Source organism: Pithys albifrons, chromosome 6, assembly GCF_047495875.1.
Source record: "Pithys albifrons albifrons isolate INPA30051 chromosome 6, PitAlb_v1, whole genome shotgun sequence".
Lineage (NCBI taxonomy): Eukaryota > Metazoa > Chordata > Aves > Passeriformes > Thamnophilidae > Pithys > Pithys albifrons.
In genome coordinates, this window is record NC_092463.1 from 50,554,166 (window position 1) to 50,569,314 (window position 15,149).

The 15,149-nt window shown below is 46.8% G+C and overlaps 1 protein-coding gene across 1 annotated transcript in view; it reads right to left on the minus strand.

Moving 5' to 3' along the window:
- TMEM86A (transmembrane protein 86A) overlaps window positions 1–14,535 on the minus strand; it is a 28,145-nt gene extending 13,610 nt beyond the window's left edge. Inside the window, exon 1 of the mRNA XM_071558846.1 lies at window positions 14,428–14,535. Coding sequence (XP_071414947.1) covers window positions 14,428–14,448 — 21 coding nt within the window. The 5' untranslated portion in view covers window positions 14,449–14,535. The remainder of the gene's footprint in view (window positions 1–14,427) is intronic.
- Window positions 14,536–15,149: the final 614 nt, after the last annotated feature.

The following is a 15,149-nucleotide window of genomic DNA, read 5'->3' on the forward strand; positions in this document are numbered from 1 at the left end:
ATTTGGGTTAATAAACACAGAAAGTTTTATTTAATACCTCATGTTAACAGAAAAACACCTGCTAGGAGCAGTCATCATTACAAAGATAGCTTGCCCTCCCTTGTGTGCAGGCACAATGAGATAGATTTTAATTACATTTGTCATTTTCCCCAGAAACCTTGCCTTACTGAATGTAAGCTAAGCACTTGTGCAGAACAAAAATGTTTGCTTGGTAAACTTAAAATTACCATTTCTTACTATCTGAATATGAATTTTGCAAGCTCAGCCAGCATTATTTTAAAAGAATTATTTGTTTTATTTCCATGCTAATAATAATTAAGGATTTTTCCCTACATAAGGGATCAGATTCCAGTCTCAGTTAATCACCTACAACCCAGGAATTTACAGTGTTAAAGAGTCCCCATGTAAGAATGACCTCATATAGAAGGGGTACAGGCTTCTCATCACTGAATTGACACTTTATTTCTTTACACTTTTTTTACAAGTACACTTCAGATGAATTATTTCTGAACATGCCCTTGCCCATCACTGGATGTTGCAGTTCACTGTGATGGCTTTGACCAAAATGAGGGTGAGACCTGTGCAGCTGAGGGGTGGGCAACACAACCTGCTGGGATAGTGTGGCACTGGAAATACCTGGGAGAAGTCCTTCAAGAAGAACTGAGGCAAGCAGTGGGTGAAGCTGGGGATTACCTTCTGTCTGGACATGTGGCTGAGGCTTGGAAAGGCAATGGGGCAACTTGCCATCTGTAGGACAAGTTACGGCTGGTATTGGGAAACCAAGTACCAACACGACTGGAGGCTGTGGCTTGAGGAAAGCAGGGCCTGGACTTGCCTCTACCTTAGGGAATGGAGCATTAGCTCTCGCTGCATGGATAAATTGTATCAGAGATGGAATGTGAGATGGGGCCATGCCATGGTGTTGGAAAAAGAAGCACGTGACAGAGGTGACAAAATCCTTTATGGTTATGCATGTAATTGTTATGGCTTTAAGCTGAGGTTTGGCATTTTGTTAAAAATATATTTTATTTTTCTTCCCAATTCTTCTCTCCTTCCATCACTTATTTACTCTATGTTGAAATGCAGTACAGAAAACAATGACAGGCAGGATTTCCAAGTTTTCAATTTCTAAATTGAGCACAATTTAGGGCATTTTCTCAGCTGCTATGACAATTAAGTTATTTGAAAAATTTGTTTAAACTATTGTAAAGACAAAAAATTTACACCTGAATCCTCTACTCCAGAGTAAGCCCCATCCACAGAGGAACAGCTACATGAATAAGACGGTGCACTGATTCTCTTTTAACATTTTGGAGCCAATTGTCTGGGTCTGTATCACAAGTGGGATGAAGAAAATCTAGATGCCAAAGAGAGGGAGATATCTTCCTGAGGTACAGAAGAATGTCAGAAGTTTGTTGAATTGAAATGCTAAAGTTGCACAAAGTTCACTGTCCTAAGCCTTGCGCTGGTCCCAGGAAACAACATGCAGTATCAATGGTCGTCTCTCCACAAAGTCCCCTAAATCAGCCTGCACAAAAAATGAGTATAAAGACACCTGTTGTGTGCCAGCCTGCTGTGGGGATATGGCTCACACTCACTGGACGATAAAATGCTGCTTTCCAAGAAAAGTACTTTAAAAAATAGTACCCCAGCTATTCCACTGAGCAGCACTTCAGCACAACTGTGTCCACTGGCCAAGAAAATGCTGCATTGTTGTCCTCCACCCATCCGTCCCAGCAGCCTTGGCTGGCCAAGTACCATTTTGTGTATCCATGTCTGAGCAGCTTCTCCTGACTTTTGGCATCCTGCATCATGGATGCTGCCTTGGTTTTGCCCTATTGTGACAATAGCTCTTACCCCCAGTTGTGTGCCAATAAACATTTCTTTGGCTTTGTTGCCATGTTTGCTGCCACTGCAAGCACACGGCTCATGCTTCTTATTCCCCAGAATACGTGGGGTATCCTCCGTGCAGTCAGAGTCACAGAGCAGAATTGCTTCAGCCTGGGGATGGACCACAGTTGGGATAAAGTATATGTACACGCTACAGGTTCTTATCTATGGAGCAATGGGGAACACACACAGATCACCATCAGGCTAAGCCTACAGAAAACCCACCTCTGGCACAGATCCTAGCCAGGGGCAGCAGTTTTTCTCTGGAATTCAATGACCTATCACTTTTTCTGAACTAAGGAGGAACTCAGTAGTGCTGGGCAATTCCTGGCCATTAACCCATGTGAATGAACTAGAAAGCTGCCATCCTCATCTTCCTGGCTTGCTTGCACATTTCCACCTTTGCTCAGATGGTGCAACATCAAGCCTTCTGAATGTGTACACACTGATATGAAAGAGGGAATTCTTAGGCAGGGAATTCAGACTGTGTATTAGGGAGGATTCAGCTGTTTGGTACCCAAATGCACCATTTACATTCTCCCTATTCTGGATGGACACAGAGGCTATCACAAAGACCAGCCCTGGCATGGGCCCTCACCTAGCCACACAAAGCAAAGGCCCCAGTGGCCACTCTGGCTGCTCAGTGTCCTGGGCAGCTTGCAGAGGTTAGCAAGGGGGACACAGGATGAGAGGTAAAGGGGTCATCCAGTCAGTGCTTTTCATTCTAGAGGGTTGCTGAAATATTAGGGCTGACTGGGACAGCCCTAATTGGTACTCACCTAACTGATGACTGTAAAGTAACACAAAGCACTTCACTTCCAACTCTGCTGTCTTGCAGAAGCAAATATGCTCCTGGAAGATAACCGATTGTCTGTCACCCTTTGTCACAGAAGGCATGGGCTCATATATGCCCCAAGTTGCTCTTGAATAAAATTCTGAGAAAAGAAAAGCTTGTTATGGACGGTAGTGAAGAGTTACTGAACCAGCCAGTCAACCTGTCTGAAATACTGTATTGGTGCAATATATTATAATATAATAACAGGGTTTATGTTTGTGTTGGAGATGTCATGGGCCAGGCATCTGAGGCAGATGGCTCCTGAACAGGCTCCACATGCTGCAGAAAATTCAGTGATAGATAAACCCTCCTTCCCTCAAATAGAGACAAGATCATAGAGGCATCTAAAATGGGTTTGTAAAACAGCCAATAAGTCACTCAGAACACAATACATGATCTGCCTTTGGGAGAATGTATGTGCTGATGATCCTCTGTCTTCATCATGCTCATATCATGCAATGAGTTTCGCCAAGTCTTGCAGCACTTTATTGCAGCTTCTGGCACTCCCCAGCACAACTCAGGGCCTCTGATTTTGTCATAAGGGTAATGCAGTGAAACTCAGCTCATGCTTGGCTGTTCAGTCAGACCTGTTTGCAAGGGATCAAAAAATCATGGCTTTGTCTGACAAGAGCCTCTGTTGTTCAGCACAAGCCAAAAGTAATGCTCCCCATCTGCAAAAGGACCATCCTCCAGCTCAGACACGTGTGTGTCCAAGGCAGCTCTTCCACCCCCAGGGTCTCTTCAACTCCTGAAAAACAGGGCTGGTTTGTTGGCTTCTGTCATCTCTCCCTCTATACCAGCAGCCTGGGTACTTTCTTGCTCCCCTCATACAAGCAAAGTAAGGTCCAGCTGTACTTCCATGCTTTGCTCCACAACAAATTAACACAGGGGTGAGAGCTAGAAATATTCAATATCTTCTTCTTAAGATCAAGCTATGGCTATTTGCCAGAAGAGTACAATTAAAAACTTTGCACAGGCCCCTGTAGTTCTTGGGTGGTGAACTCAGCTATATTGCTGCACAAATTCTTGGCATCAGAACAGTCACCCTTTGGTGGAGGCACATGGGAGCAGGCAGTGGGTGAGGATCAGTCAAGCTGGCATCTTGCAAGGGCCCCTGTGCATGGCTGGGCTACTCCACACACAGCTCCACACAGAAATGAGAACAATAAAAAAAACTTTAATTTCCAAGCCAAAATTCTGCCCAACTCACAGTGACATCAACATTCAACCTAATCTCTGGATTAGCAATGGGGGGATGAAAACCTGTCAGCAGCAAGGTTAAAATCTTCCAGACAAGCAACTTTGCCCCATATGTAGAAAGAAGGGAGGAAATTTATAGCAGGAGTTTCCTCACAGATACCTGGCAGCAGGGCAATATTTGCCTGCACCAGCCTCTCCCAGGTGAAAGGGCAGCTCAAGTCCCTGCAGCGTGGCAGCCTGGGCACAGCAGGGGCACAGCACAGCCACCCAGCTCAGCAGCAGCAGGCGAGCATCAAGAATGGGATGTTTTGTACCAAGACAGCTGGGGAGCACATGAGCAAAGCTCATCATGCCGTGGGAGTGCCAGCAACATGAAATTGCAGACCCTGCTTTTGAAAAGATCTCTCTTCTGATATTTGCTCTCCAAGTGTAATTTCTCCACCACAGACTGCTGCCTGTCCCTAGATGTAAACACTCCTCAAGCAAAGTATGTGCTACTTAACACTTATCATAGCCATGCTGTGATCTACCACAAAACCCTATCATCTGTTCTCTGGGAGTAAATTTCTGAAGGGGATTGTCTAGGATAGGTTTTAGGAGAAAACACCATTGAACACACAAAGTATGAAGGATAATTAAATAAAAGACTTGGGGAGGTAAAAGAGAGAAACACTAGAAAAGTTCTGTGGCCTTCTCCAGAGGACAATTAAATAGCTGCAACCATGAATCCTTGTACAGTGGTCAGGGAGAAACATGAGCAGTAACAGGCAATGGGGGCAGGCAGCCTTCATTTCTGCCCCTTCTCAAGTTAAGGCAGGAGAAGCCAAACAACACCACATGTGCTACCAAAGCTGCAACACAAATATAACAGCAGTCCCAGCTGTTTTTCAGGTGCTTAATGAAGAAACCAAAACATGCTGGGTGCTAAGTAGTCACACTGACTGTTCTCACAAGGCTGCTGACGAGGCCAGTTTGGCCCAGCAGCCAAGGTGACCTGGGAGCTCTTCGACTTTGCAGCTCTTTGCTGCTACACCCACGAGTTAAAAAACATGCATCTGCAGATAACTGGGATGTAAAATAGTGTCAGAAAAAGTCACAACACAGAAACTGGAGTCTTGCCTTCAAAAGACTCCTTGCAGGAGGCTTTAGAAATGTGAAGGAACAGTCCCTTAACAGCCTAAATTAGATGCAGGTAGTTCTGGAGCCAAGGAAATCATCCCACTGCATCAGGGCACTGCCTGTGCCACGTGTTGCAACAGGAGCCTGTTCCTATTTCTTGCCTTTTAAACCATGACATTGCCCAAAGCTATCTGGAGACACTGGAGCAGGGTGTTCCCTCCAGGAGTTAAGCAAGTTACAGTATCCATAAAGGGTATCTCCTATACTGGATAACAGAATTCCTGTTAGCTTGGCTAACAATCTATGCAACAGTGTCTCTACATTACACGGGACCTACTGCACTATCGGGCCATGCAAAGTGACATACCACTACACCCACCAGTACCTTCTAAAGTCACTGTGGTATCTGCCCTCAGCTTTCTGGGACCACAGGAAAGCTTTCAAGGTGGTAAAAACCTTTCTTTAGCAGATGTTAAATCATAAAAATCAAATTACAGACAAATACATTTCACACTGAAGACTCAGCTTGGATGTATGTGTTTTTCCTAGGGCTTGTTTTTTGGGGGGTGGTTTTCTTTATTTTCCATTGCCAGTCATCTGTCCTGTCTACCAGATTGGCACAGGGCCACAAGTAGAGCTATTTTAAAAACCTTTTCCTAACCTGCGGTAGTAATGATTGACTCCACATCTGTAGCAATTCTATAGCTGTCAGCAGTTTTGGAGATTGCTTTCTGAGTACGGTCAAGGACTAACTATTAAACTAGTCAAGAATTTGAATGTCTCTGCAGGGCTGTAAGGGGATGTCATAGACTAATGCTTTCAGGGTAGTTCATTGGCTTTCAGAAATGAAAGCAAAAATATAGTATTTGCCTGCCAGCATCTCTGAGCAAAATTGCTTTTACCTCCTGGGATTCTGGATCTTCCTTTTAGTGTAGTAGAAAGCAAGCCCCTCCAAACATTTCCTTTGCTGTAACACTCACAAAAGAACTCCTTACATGTGTTTAAAAACCTGAACCACAATAGATCTGCCGTTTCAGTTTGCTCATCAGCAAGGGCATATACCCTTCCTCAGTGAGATGAGGTGGGGCTGTATCCCTACTGCTACCCTGGATATCAGAAGGATGCTGTGAAGCCGCAGGGAACTTCACCAGCCAGCCAGCAGCCTGAAATGCACAGGCAACTCCTCTCAGAATTGGGAAGGGGCAGTTACTTGGCTTGTCACACTAAAATCCAGATAAAAAACTCTACTGCTTATCGAAGAGTCTCCACAATTTATTCTGGGGACAGCTTCCAGATTACAATCCACTTGTTCTCAGGAGATTTTTCCTTATTTATATTACACTTTTCTGTGAAAGAGAGTCCAGACTTCTATCACGCAGGAAGAAGTAGTGTCGGGTAAGCCCAACACATGAGCTGTGGAGCACAGGACCACACCAAAAAGCAGCATCCCCTTGCAAGGCCCATTACTACAGACAAGTGCCACACACTGACACATGCCCTGCAAGCTGTGTGGCAAGACTGGGCCTCTCTCCAGTCTTTGGTGCAGACATAAAATAAAATAACCCAGGGAGAACTGTCAGTTCTTTCCTTATCAGCACCAAGGGCAGACTGAGTCTCTAGGTAATAGCAGTGAGGAGTCTGCACACAGAGTCGCTAGGGATAAAATTCGTATTCTGCCTGCACTCTCCCATTTACAGCATTATTTACACCCCACAAACCACTGCCAACATTTATGCACTTGTTGGAGGGCCCCAGCCAGTCTTTTGCTGTGGCAGGGGAGGATGCATGGAAGAATGTATGCTCAGAGAAAATGGGCACTTGGTAAAGCTCTACCCTGTCCCATGTTACTTTGCCAGTAGGAATTGATATTTGGGTGGGAAGGGAGGCCCTTTCATCCAAAAGCAACCTCTTCAGCAAAGCCCTTATTTTACCTACAAACTATGGGGAATAACATGGGTCTAAATGAAGAGCACTGCAGGCATTGGTGGTGTTACAGCCCTTTACACAAACAGCTAAAGAGCCAGTAGTGCAAGCAGAGAAGGCAAGTGGCACATGACAGGCTGTACCAGTTCAAATAGACAGCACCAAAGACCTGCCAAGGGTGAAACCGCCTCCAGCATTCAAAAGGCACTTCTTCAGGTCGTTTTTCTGGCTTATGCAACAGATTGGTGCATACCTGGTAGAGGTGAGGTTTTTGCAAAAGAAACAGGAAGGAAGAACTCAAACATGAGGGGAAGGAAGCTGTCAGTGGATGGAAAGCTGGCAGCTCTGTGCAAGAGACTTCCACTGCACAAATACTCACAAGCGTTGCAATAATACCAGCAAAAGCAAGTAGGGCTATGCTGGGAAATTCAGATTGTCTTGTGCCTGATGGGAAGCTGAATGAACAACTCTTCTCTACCTGCAGCCTAAAAGCTTATGAAATACTGATGTTAAAGAAAATCAGAAGGGAAAATAGCAACATAACCCAATAAAGATGTGTATTTACACTCTGCTACTTGCTAAAAAAGCAGAAGCCCTCCTCATGTTATCATGGGATCAATACATTTAAGAGACAGCAGGGTGTAAGGTCAAAGGATGACAGCAGTGTCACAGATTTTATTTCCAGTATCTATCCCTGTGTCAAGATGTTGTCACTTGGACAAGTCAGTACCAGACACAACTTACATGAGGAGAAGGAGGACCTTCCCCACCAATCTCAACAGATGTGGAGTGGGCAGGTGCAAAAACTAACCTGCGCAAACACTAACCCACGCACTCCATGGAGTAATACTAATACACTAAGGGTTTCACTTGCAAAACCCCTGCTGTAATCAGGCTGCACATACAAATGCAGATCACACTCACAAACATGTGTGCCACTGCTTACCAGTGCTATGCCCTTTGTATGGAGGGTGCAAGATCACAGATGCAACCAAGCCAAGTGGAAATTTCATAAACATCAATTAAGTAATAACTCTGTGATCACACGGCTTTTATATCAGGGTTGCAGGGAAAAGCCACAAAACGTGTTTAGTTCCTCCTGCAAGGGAGCATGTCAGCACTGTATTCATGCTGTAATAAAACCAACAGACACGAGCAAATAGGGATACAGTAGACAAGAAAGGGTCTTAGCCCAGTTCTGCTGAAGCCATGGGAGACATGTAAGTATGAGGATCTGGTCTGGTGTGTCTAGCAAGTGGTGAAAAATGAGCTCCTGGCTTAACGTCAAACTTCCCTCAATCCCAAGCAATGATTCAATCAGAGGCTACTTGCAACTAGCAGAAATGCACTCATTTTGATACATAATTGGAAAATTAATACCTGATGCCAACCGGTGCCATATGTGTCTCCAAAGCTGGTCTCTGGTGAGGGGCAAAAAATTAAACTTCACCATTCATTAAAACTTGACCAAAGTCCCAAGGCTGAACCAGTAACATGTCTTGTGTCATCTTCCTCAGTTTTGGAAAGAACATGTCTTACAGTAATCAACAGGAATTAGTTTTTGGGAAAAGACTAGCCTGTTGGTAGAAACAAGGCATTTCCATAGGATCACAGCAAAATTAATCAAAACAGTCACCATCCTCATTAATAGGCAGATTTGCAACACAAGACTCAGCCCACAATATTATCTTAACATAAGAAGCATTATCCAGAGCAAAACTGCACCTGTGCAACTCTTGAGTCAGAGGCTGTGGTGTGAGCCCCTGAGCTCTGCAAGTATCTGAAATCCTTTCACCCCAGAATGCTTGAAATCTTCAGGAAAGCTCTTGCCCAGCCCATCTACTGCCTTTCAGCTCTGGTGATGTGTAAACTCCTAGGCATAGTTTTCTGTGCCATGCCACCTGGATACTTGTTCACATTTAGCCTTACATGGAGGGATGCTCTAGACTGACACACATGTCATACAGAAACCTGTCATCAGCTTAAAACCTATCTAGATTATGGCAGAACAAAAAATGGATATAGGAAGGGCACAGGTGGGCTAGAAGAAGCAATAACCATCAACCTCATTTTAGGCATGTTGCATTAAGCAAAACCTATGTCCCTATTGTAAGGGCAAATCTACTAGGCATTGTGTGACATGAAGGGCAGTAGAAAAATTAAATGCTAATATAACATCCACTTAGGCCTCCAAGAGGAAAGGGAGTTATATAACTAATATCTTTTTGCTGTTCAAGAGTTTCCGCATACTAGCAGAAGATGGGTTCAGATGCCATCTTTTTATAAGAGTCTAATTTCACTGGAGTTATTATTTCCTCAGTACTATGAAGTTACCCACAGAGAAGATAACTTTGGCTCTTCTATTGCACACAATGTATTTTGGATAGAGATACTTGAACAGGAAGAGAACGGAAGAAATGCATCTCTGTACTTTCAGAGGAATTATGTATAAGTACAGACTTCTGAACTGGACCTGTAATCTTAATGCACAAAAGCACACTTTGAACAACAGACATGTCTGACTTGAGTGATACACCAGAGTTAATGAAGCCTTTAATGTACAGCACTGCCTGCAGCAGTGATTGGCACTAACTGCTTAAATGCAATCTCCTTGGGACTGGGAAGAGTGTGAAGCTGCATTTTCTAACCCCTGATAGCCCACCCTCTCACAGCAACAGCTACAGCAAAAAATGTCAGTGTCATAGCAGGAACATGCAAGTTCAGTCTGAAAAAATAAATTGTGGCATGTAACACTGGGCTTTAGCTGGCATAATCAGCAAAGCTTTTTGCCCAGTAGGACCAAAGCTTTTAGGCTTCTCCCAAAAAGTGGGACTGACATAAATGTTACTAAGATCTAACTAAGCTTTCCCAAGGTGATAATTCCCTCCCTTTCTTCAGTGAGCTCAGATGTTTAGAAATCTTTTCCATAATTCATTTACATTGGCTTGGTTTTCATACAAGTGCCATATTTCCATAACTGTCTACACAGTATATAAATGTGCATGTTTACAAGCCTCCTGCATAATAAAATCCCAATTTATGATGTGTTTAAGTAATGGGAGCAATTACAATGAAAGAAACAATGTTGCATATTAAAAAAAAACAAGTAAAATTAACTCTACTGTAAGAATTACATCTAACTTAGATGGTTGCTAACACTTCATTAATGCAGAAATAATACATCCTCTCTTTAAAAAACAAAGGCTGAAATAGCTCCAAGTGTGATCTGGCTTTCTTGTTTTCAGCAGCAGTTTGAGGATTATGGAGCACACTTTCTAATAACAAACCTTTAAAACTATGCTTAGGCCTACTACTTCTACAATTGCCCACAGTGAAAAGTCTCTAAGCAATGTGATTTACATCAGGTTTCCATACTCATCTGGAGCAGTGTGGTTTGGTTCCTGTGCAGAAACTGAAACAATACCCACACAGTTCTCCAGCCCTATTCCATATTTCTTACTGGTGACTACCTTTCCAGAGCACACCTTTCAGGTTTTTGGTCCAGTTTTTGTAAGTGACCTTCATCACAGTGACATCCTGAGTCTACCCAAAGGGATGACAAGGGCTGTTCTTAGGATGGTGCTGCTGCTTTCCACGCAGGGAGGCAGAGCCAAGGTCTTATCTTCCTTTATGCAGCCAAACCAACATATTTTTCCTCAACCCAGCTATCTCTGTTGAAAGATGCGCATACATCAAAGGACAAAATGAAAGGGATGGGATTGTTAAGATATGGATTCTGGGCAAAAATCTGTCTCAAGCATTTTACCTCCCCCCCACATACAGGACTGTGCTAGATCAAGTAAAAGTTGGATGCAGAGGGGATGTTGTAAGGATGAGAGCTCGTAGTTCATCTTGCTCTAAAAGACACACTAGTATCATCTATAACTGCCCCACAAAGAGACCTACCCTCAGCCTAATAACATGTATATTTGCCATGCCCTGTTTTCCTCAAGGTAGGGTGAAGCCCTATGGTAAGTTTAGCCTTAAGTTTAGGGAGAAAGTAGGGTCCCTTTGAGCAAGGAGCATTATGTAAACGTGAGAATGACTGCATGGCTCCAGGCTCATCTCCTGTACACTTGCAGCTCCTGCAGTCGTGATGCCCGCTGGGCAGAAAGATCCTTAAGGCAAGGACCTTATCTTCCACAAGCTCATGATAAAAACTGCTTAGGCAACAGTGAAGGGGGTAGGAGAAACTGGACAAAAATCACTAACTTTTATTAAGATGGGACCAGTGATGACTGAACAAGAATGGAATTAAATCTCACATGTCCATGAAGCAAATATACTATTTAGCAATACTGAGCTCCAACTGCAGGCTTTCAGCTCACATGGCTTTATGCAGAAAAAACAGTTCTTAATCAGAGCACTATCAAGAATAATTTTTAAGCAGGATGTTCCTGTTTGCCTAGCAGAGTAAGCAGTGAAAGCTTCCCTCCAAGGTGACTTCCAAGTAGAGTGAGCACCACACACCAGATGGAACAGGACTGGCAGACAAATGCATCTTCCCTGCCACAGCCCAGTGCCATGCAAGTCTAGACTCTGGCCTCAGCAGGACTCCAGAGCTTTATCCCAACTGAGGACCTGGCACAATATGTTAAAAGGTATTTTGGCACTAGATTTGTTTATTTGTGTGCACACTCCACCCTCAGCACATCTGAATTGTGCAGCATCAGAGATGACAGCTTGGCTAGCTCCGCATGATGCCACGATCTGTCCCTGTGCATGGGGCAGACATGTTAAACCCTCCAGGCAGTGATGCACACCTGGCAGCCAACACAAACAAGCTGTGATCTCTCCCTAGGTTCCTCTCCATGAACTGTGCCTCCTTGTGTGGTTTCTTCCAGCTATCAGTTGTACAGCAGATTGGAGCTTAGGGGTTTTGACTTTTTACAAGAATGTCCTAAAGATGAAAACGGAGAGACGCAGTAGAGCAGGTTGTGTGTTAGCAGTCAGGACCATCTGTTGCAGTACTGTACAAAGCCCATCACTTGGAGAATGGGAAGAAAAATCCAGTCACTCATGGATGTGTTCTTTTAGGGTCCTCCCCATGGAGGCTGATGCTGCAGTGTGCTGGAGAGGACATACACTGTAGACAAATCAGTTCCTCTGGCTAATCTGATTATGCCTCAGGTGCTGCTCCTCCAGACCGTCCCCACAATGCATCATGGCAGCCATAGCCATGCTGGCTCCAAAGACCTGGTTTATCTGTGCAGCACAGGCAGTGCAGTACAGAGATAAGGCTCAGGCCCCAAGGCTAGCACCTAGCTGTGGCCAGACCAATTGCCACTGCTCTTTCCTTCAGTAAGTGACTTGATGCAGAGAACCCACCTGCTGGACAGTCACCCTGCTTCTCAGCCCCCAGCTGGCAGCTGTGCAAGGGCAGGACAGGCTCCTGCATTACACCAATTCAGCCTCTGCCCTTTGAGGGACACAGGACAGCCACAGTCAACTCAGACAGCACAGTGTGCTCCTTCAGAGAAACAGCAATGTGACAGCCCCTGAAGGGGATGTGCAAAGAATTGCCCCTCAGCAGACCGAAAACTTGCAGATCTCTTTATTTTGTGAGCTCTGTGGCAGATCACTCTCTTCTCTTTCCTCTACAGCGATGGTAAAAAGCTACAGCTCTGGTCGCAGCTCCCGGTCTCATCATCCCTCCAGCTCCCCACTTGTATTTTGCTTTTGGTGAAGCAAATTGTTCGTATGGCAGGGACAAAGCCAGAACAGAAACGTGCTTTGTTACCCATCAAAACGGCAAGTGAAGAAAGCAAAGAGAATTTTTTGTTTTCCTTCCCAAGTTACCTTCCAAAAGAATAGGCAAAGCCTTCCTATCCAAACTATGTACACCATTCCCAACACGTACTCGTGCTTTAGTCATTTGCCTCCTCTCAAAGCTCAGCTGAAATACACTCTGCAAGACCACCATGATGCACTGGCTTAACACCTAAGCCCTGCCTCCTGCAAGCAGTGAAACAAATTCTGCAAGTTTTTGACCCATTCCAGTATTGTCCCAGCATAAGATTTTACTTCCAAGGTAAACATACACAATTCACTGGAACAAAAGCATTGCTGAAGGACAAATTTAGCTTATGGCACAAAAGCACAAGGATAAGAAGTCTCATTAGCTATTTTTGACAAGCAAAAAGGAAAAAAAAATTGGCACTACAATGGTATAATTTCCAAGCTACTTCCCTCTGCCTCTAGAGATAAAAGTCATCCCCAGATTGCTGATGAACTTACCAAGTGTATTGTCAATAACTGGGGGAAAAATCATCTGAAGTATAAGAAAAGACAGGCAGCCATGCAGAACTGGCAAAGCAATTTAAAAGTTTTGAACCCTGGCTTTGTAAGTTAAGAACAGGGAAAGGATAAGAGTTCTATCTGCAAGAGAGTATGCAACAGCCTGGCCATTAACCAAAACATTTCAAAACAGGACGATAACGTATTGACAGGGAACCAGGAATCCAGCAGTAGCTGTTCAGTGCTGCCGCAAAGCACCAGGCAACTTTCCCACCAACAGTTAACTATTCCTACAGCATGTTTTAGTCTGCTGGGGTATACCAACAAACACCTTGCTTTCTAGAAAGAGGAACCAGAAAAACAGCATGTCTAAGAGTGCAGCTTCTTTGCTGTTATGGCTGTTTGAGCATTGAAATACCTCTCTGTTCCCCTGCAGGGCCAGAACCTGGCATTGCCGGCATAAGCCAAAGCCACTTCAGTTACCAGCTTTGCTCCATCAATCCTGCTGTGCTGCTTGCACACATCACCTACTGACAGGACAGCGGTGAGTTGTTACCTTATTGCTGGTTATGCTAATTAAGCATTGTGACTCCCCCACGAAACAGGCAGGTGACACCATCCCCGTCTCATGTCGTTACGTGGTGGAAGTGCCAGACTGGATTGCAGAGCCAGAGGTCTCAGCAGGAAGTCACCCACCCTGTGGAACGGCCGCCCTACACGGTGGTCAACAGGAGCCTTAGCTCAAGCCATCACCTGGCCAGCAAAGGCACCTCCGGATGGCGAGGAGGAGGTGCCCACTCAGGCAAGGGAGGCCGCGGGAGCAGGAGGATGCTCCCGGGCGCTGCCGCGGCGCAAGCCCAGGACAGCCGGGGCAGCGCCGGTCTGAGCAGATGCAGCCCACATAAAGCGGATATATCACAGATGTTTACAAAAATATAAGTGACACGAGGAGGAAGAGACGGAGCGCCACCCGGGTAGGTGAACCGCTGGAGCAACAGCTGCCGGGAGGCGCGGTGAACACGGGGCACGGGGGGGGGTCTCCGCCGATGGTCGCACTCGCGGCGGCGGGAGCGGAGGGGAGCAGCCGCCGGACCCGGGGGCAGCGCCTCGGGGACGGAGTGGGAGGGCACCAGCGAGGAGAGAGGACACCGATTGTCTGGAGGGTGCTCGTGGGAAGGGGCGCGGGTCTCGCTCCCCCCGCCCGCCCCGCCGCTCGCACTCACCACGGTGACGGGGGACACCATGTCGGCTGTGGGGCGCGCGGCTATTACTGTGTCCGTCGCGGCTGCCCGCCCTGCCGCTGCCCTGCCTGCCTGCCGGGGCGCTTTTTTAGGCAGCGCTGACGTCACTGGAGCGGGGCCCCCGCGGCGAATGCGCTGCGGGCAGAGGGAGGGGGCGGCCCCGGGCCCGCCCCGGGCGGGCGGGCACGCGGGTTGGGCCGGGCCGGCTCAGCTCAGCTCAGCTGCTGGGGAGGGGGTGCGCGCCTCGCTCGGGCCCGGCCCCGCGGTGGCGGTGGCGGCAATGGCAGTGTCGCCTCCTCCTCCCGCCGGCAATGCGCCCGTCGGGCAGGCGGCAGCGGCCGCGCCGTGCGCTGCGTCCCTTCCTCCGGGCGGCCGCAGCGGGTAGCGCCGATCCTTGGGAGCCCCGGCGACGGCGCGGCGCCGGCCCTGGGGGCGGTACGGGGCGTCCCTCCCGGGAACGGCCCCCTCGCAGCCCGTGCCGGGGCACGGCACGGTGCCCGAGGACGGCGTCGGCCGCTTACCCGGCGCAGGTTCCCCGATGGCCAAGGGGCCCCAGGGTCGGGACAGCGCTCGTGCTGGGACAGCGTCCTTTGCTCTGCATCGCCGAGCGCCGGTGCCGGTGCCAGTGCCAATGCCAGTGCCGGCGGCACCGCACGCTGGACCAGAGGCAGCGCACCCCACACACCTCTCCCTCTCCCAGGTGC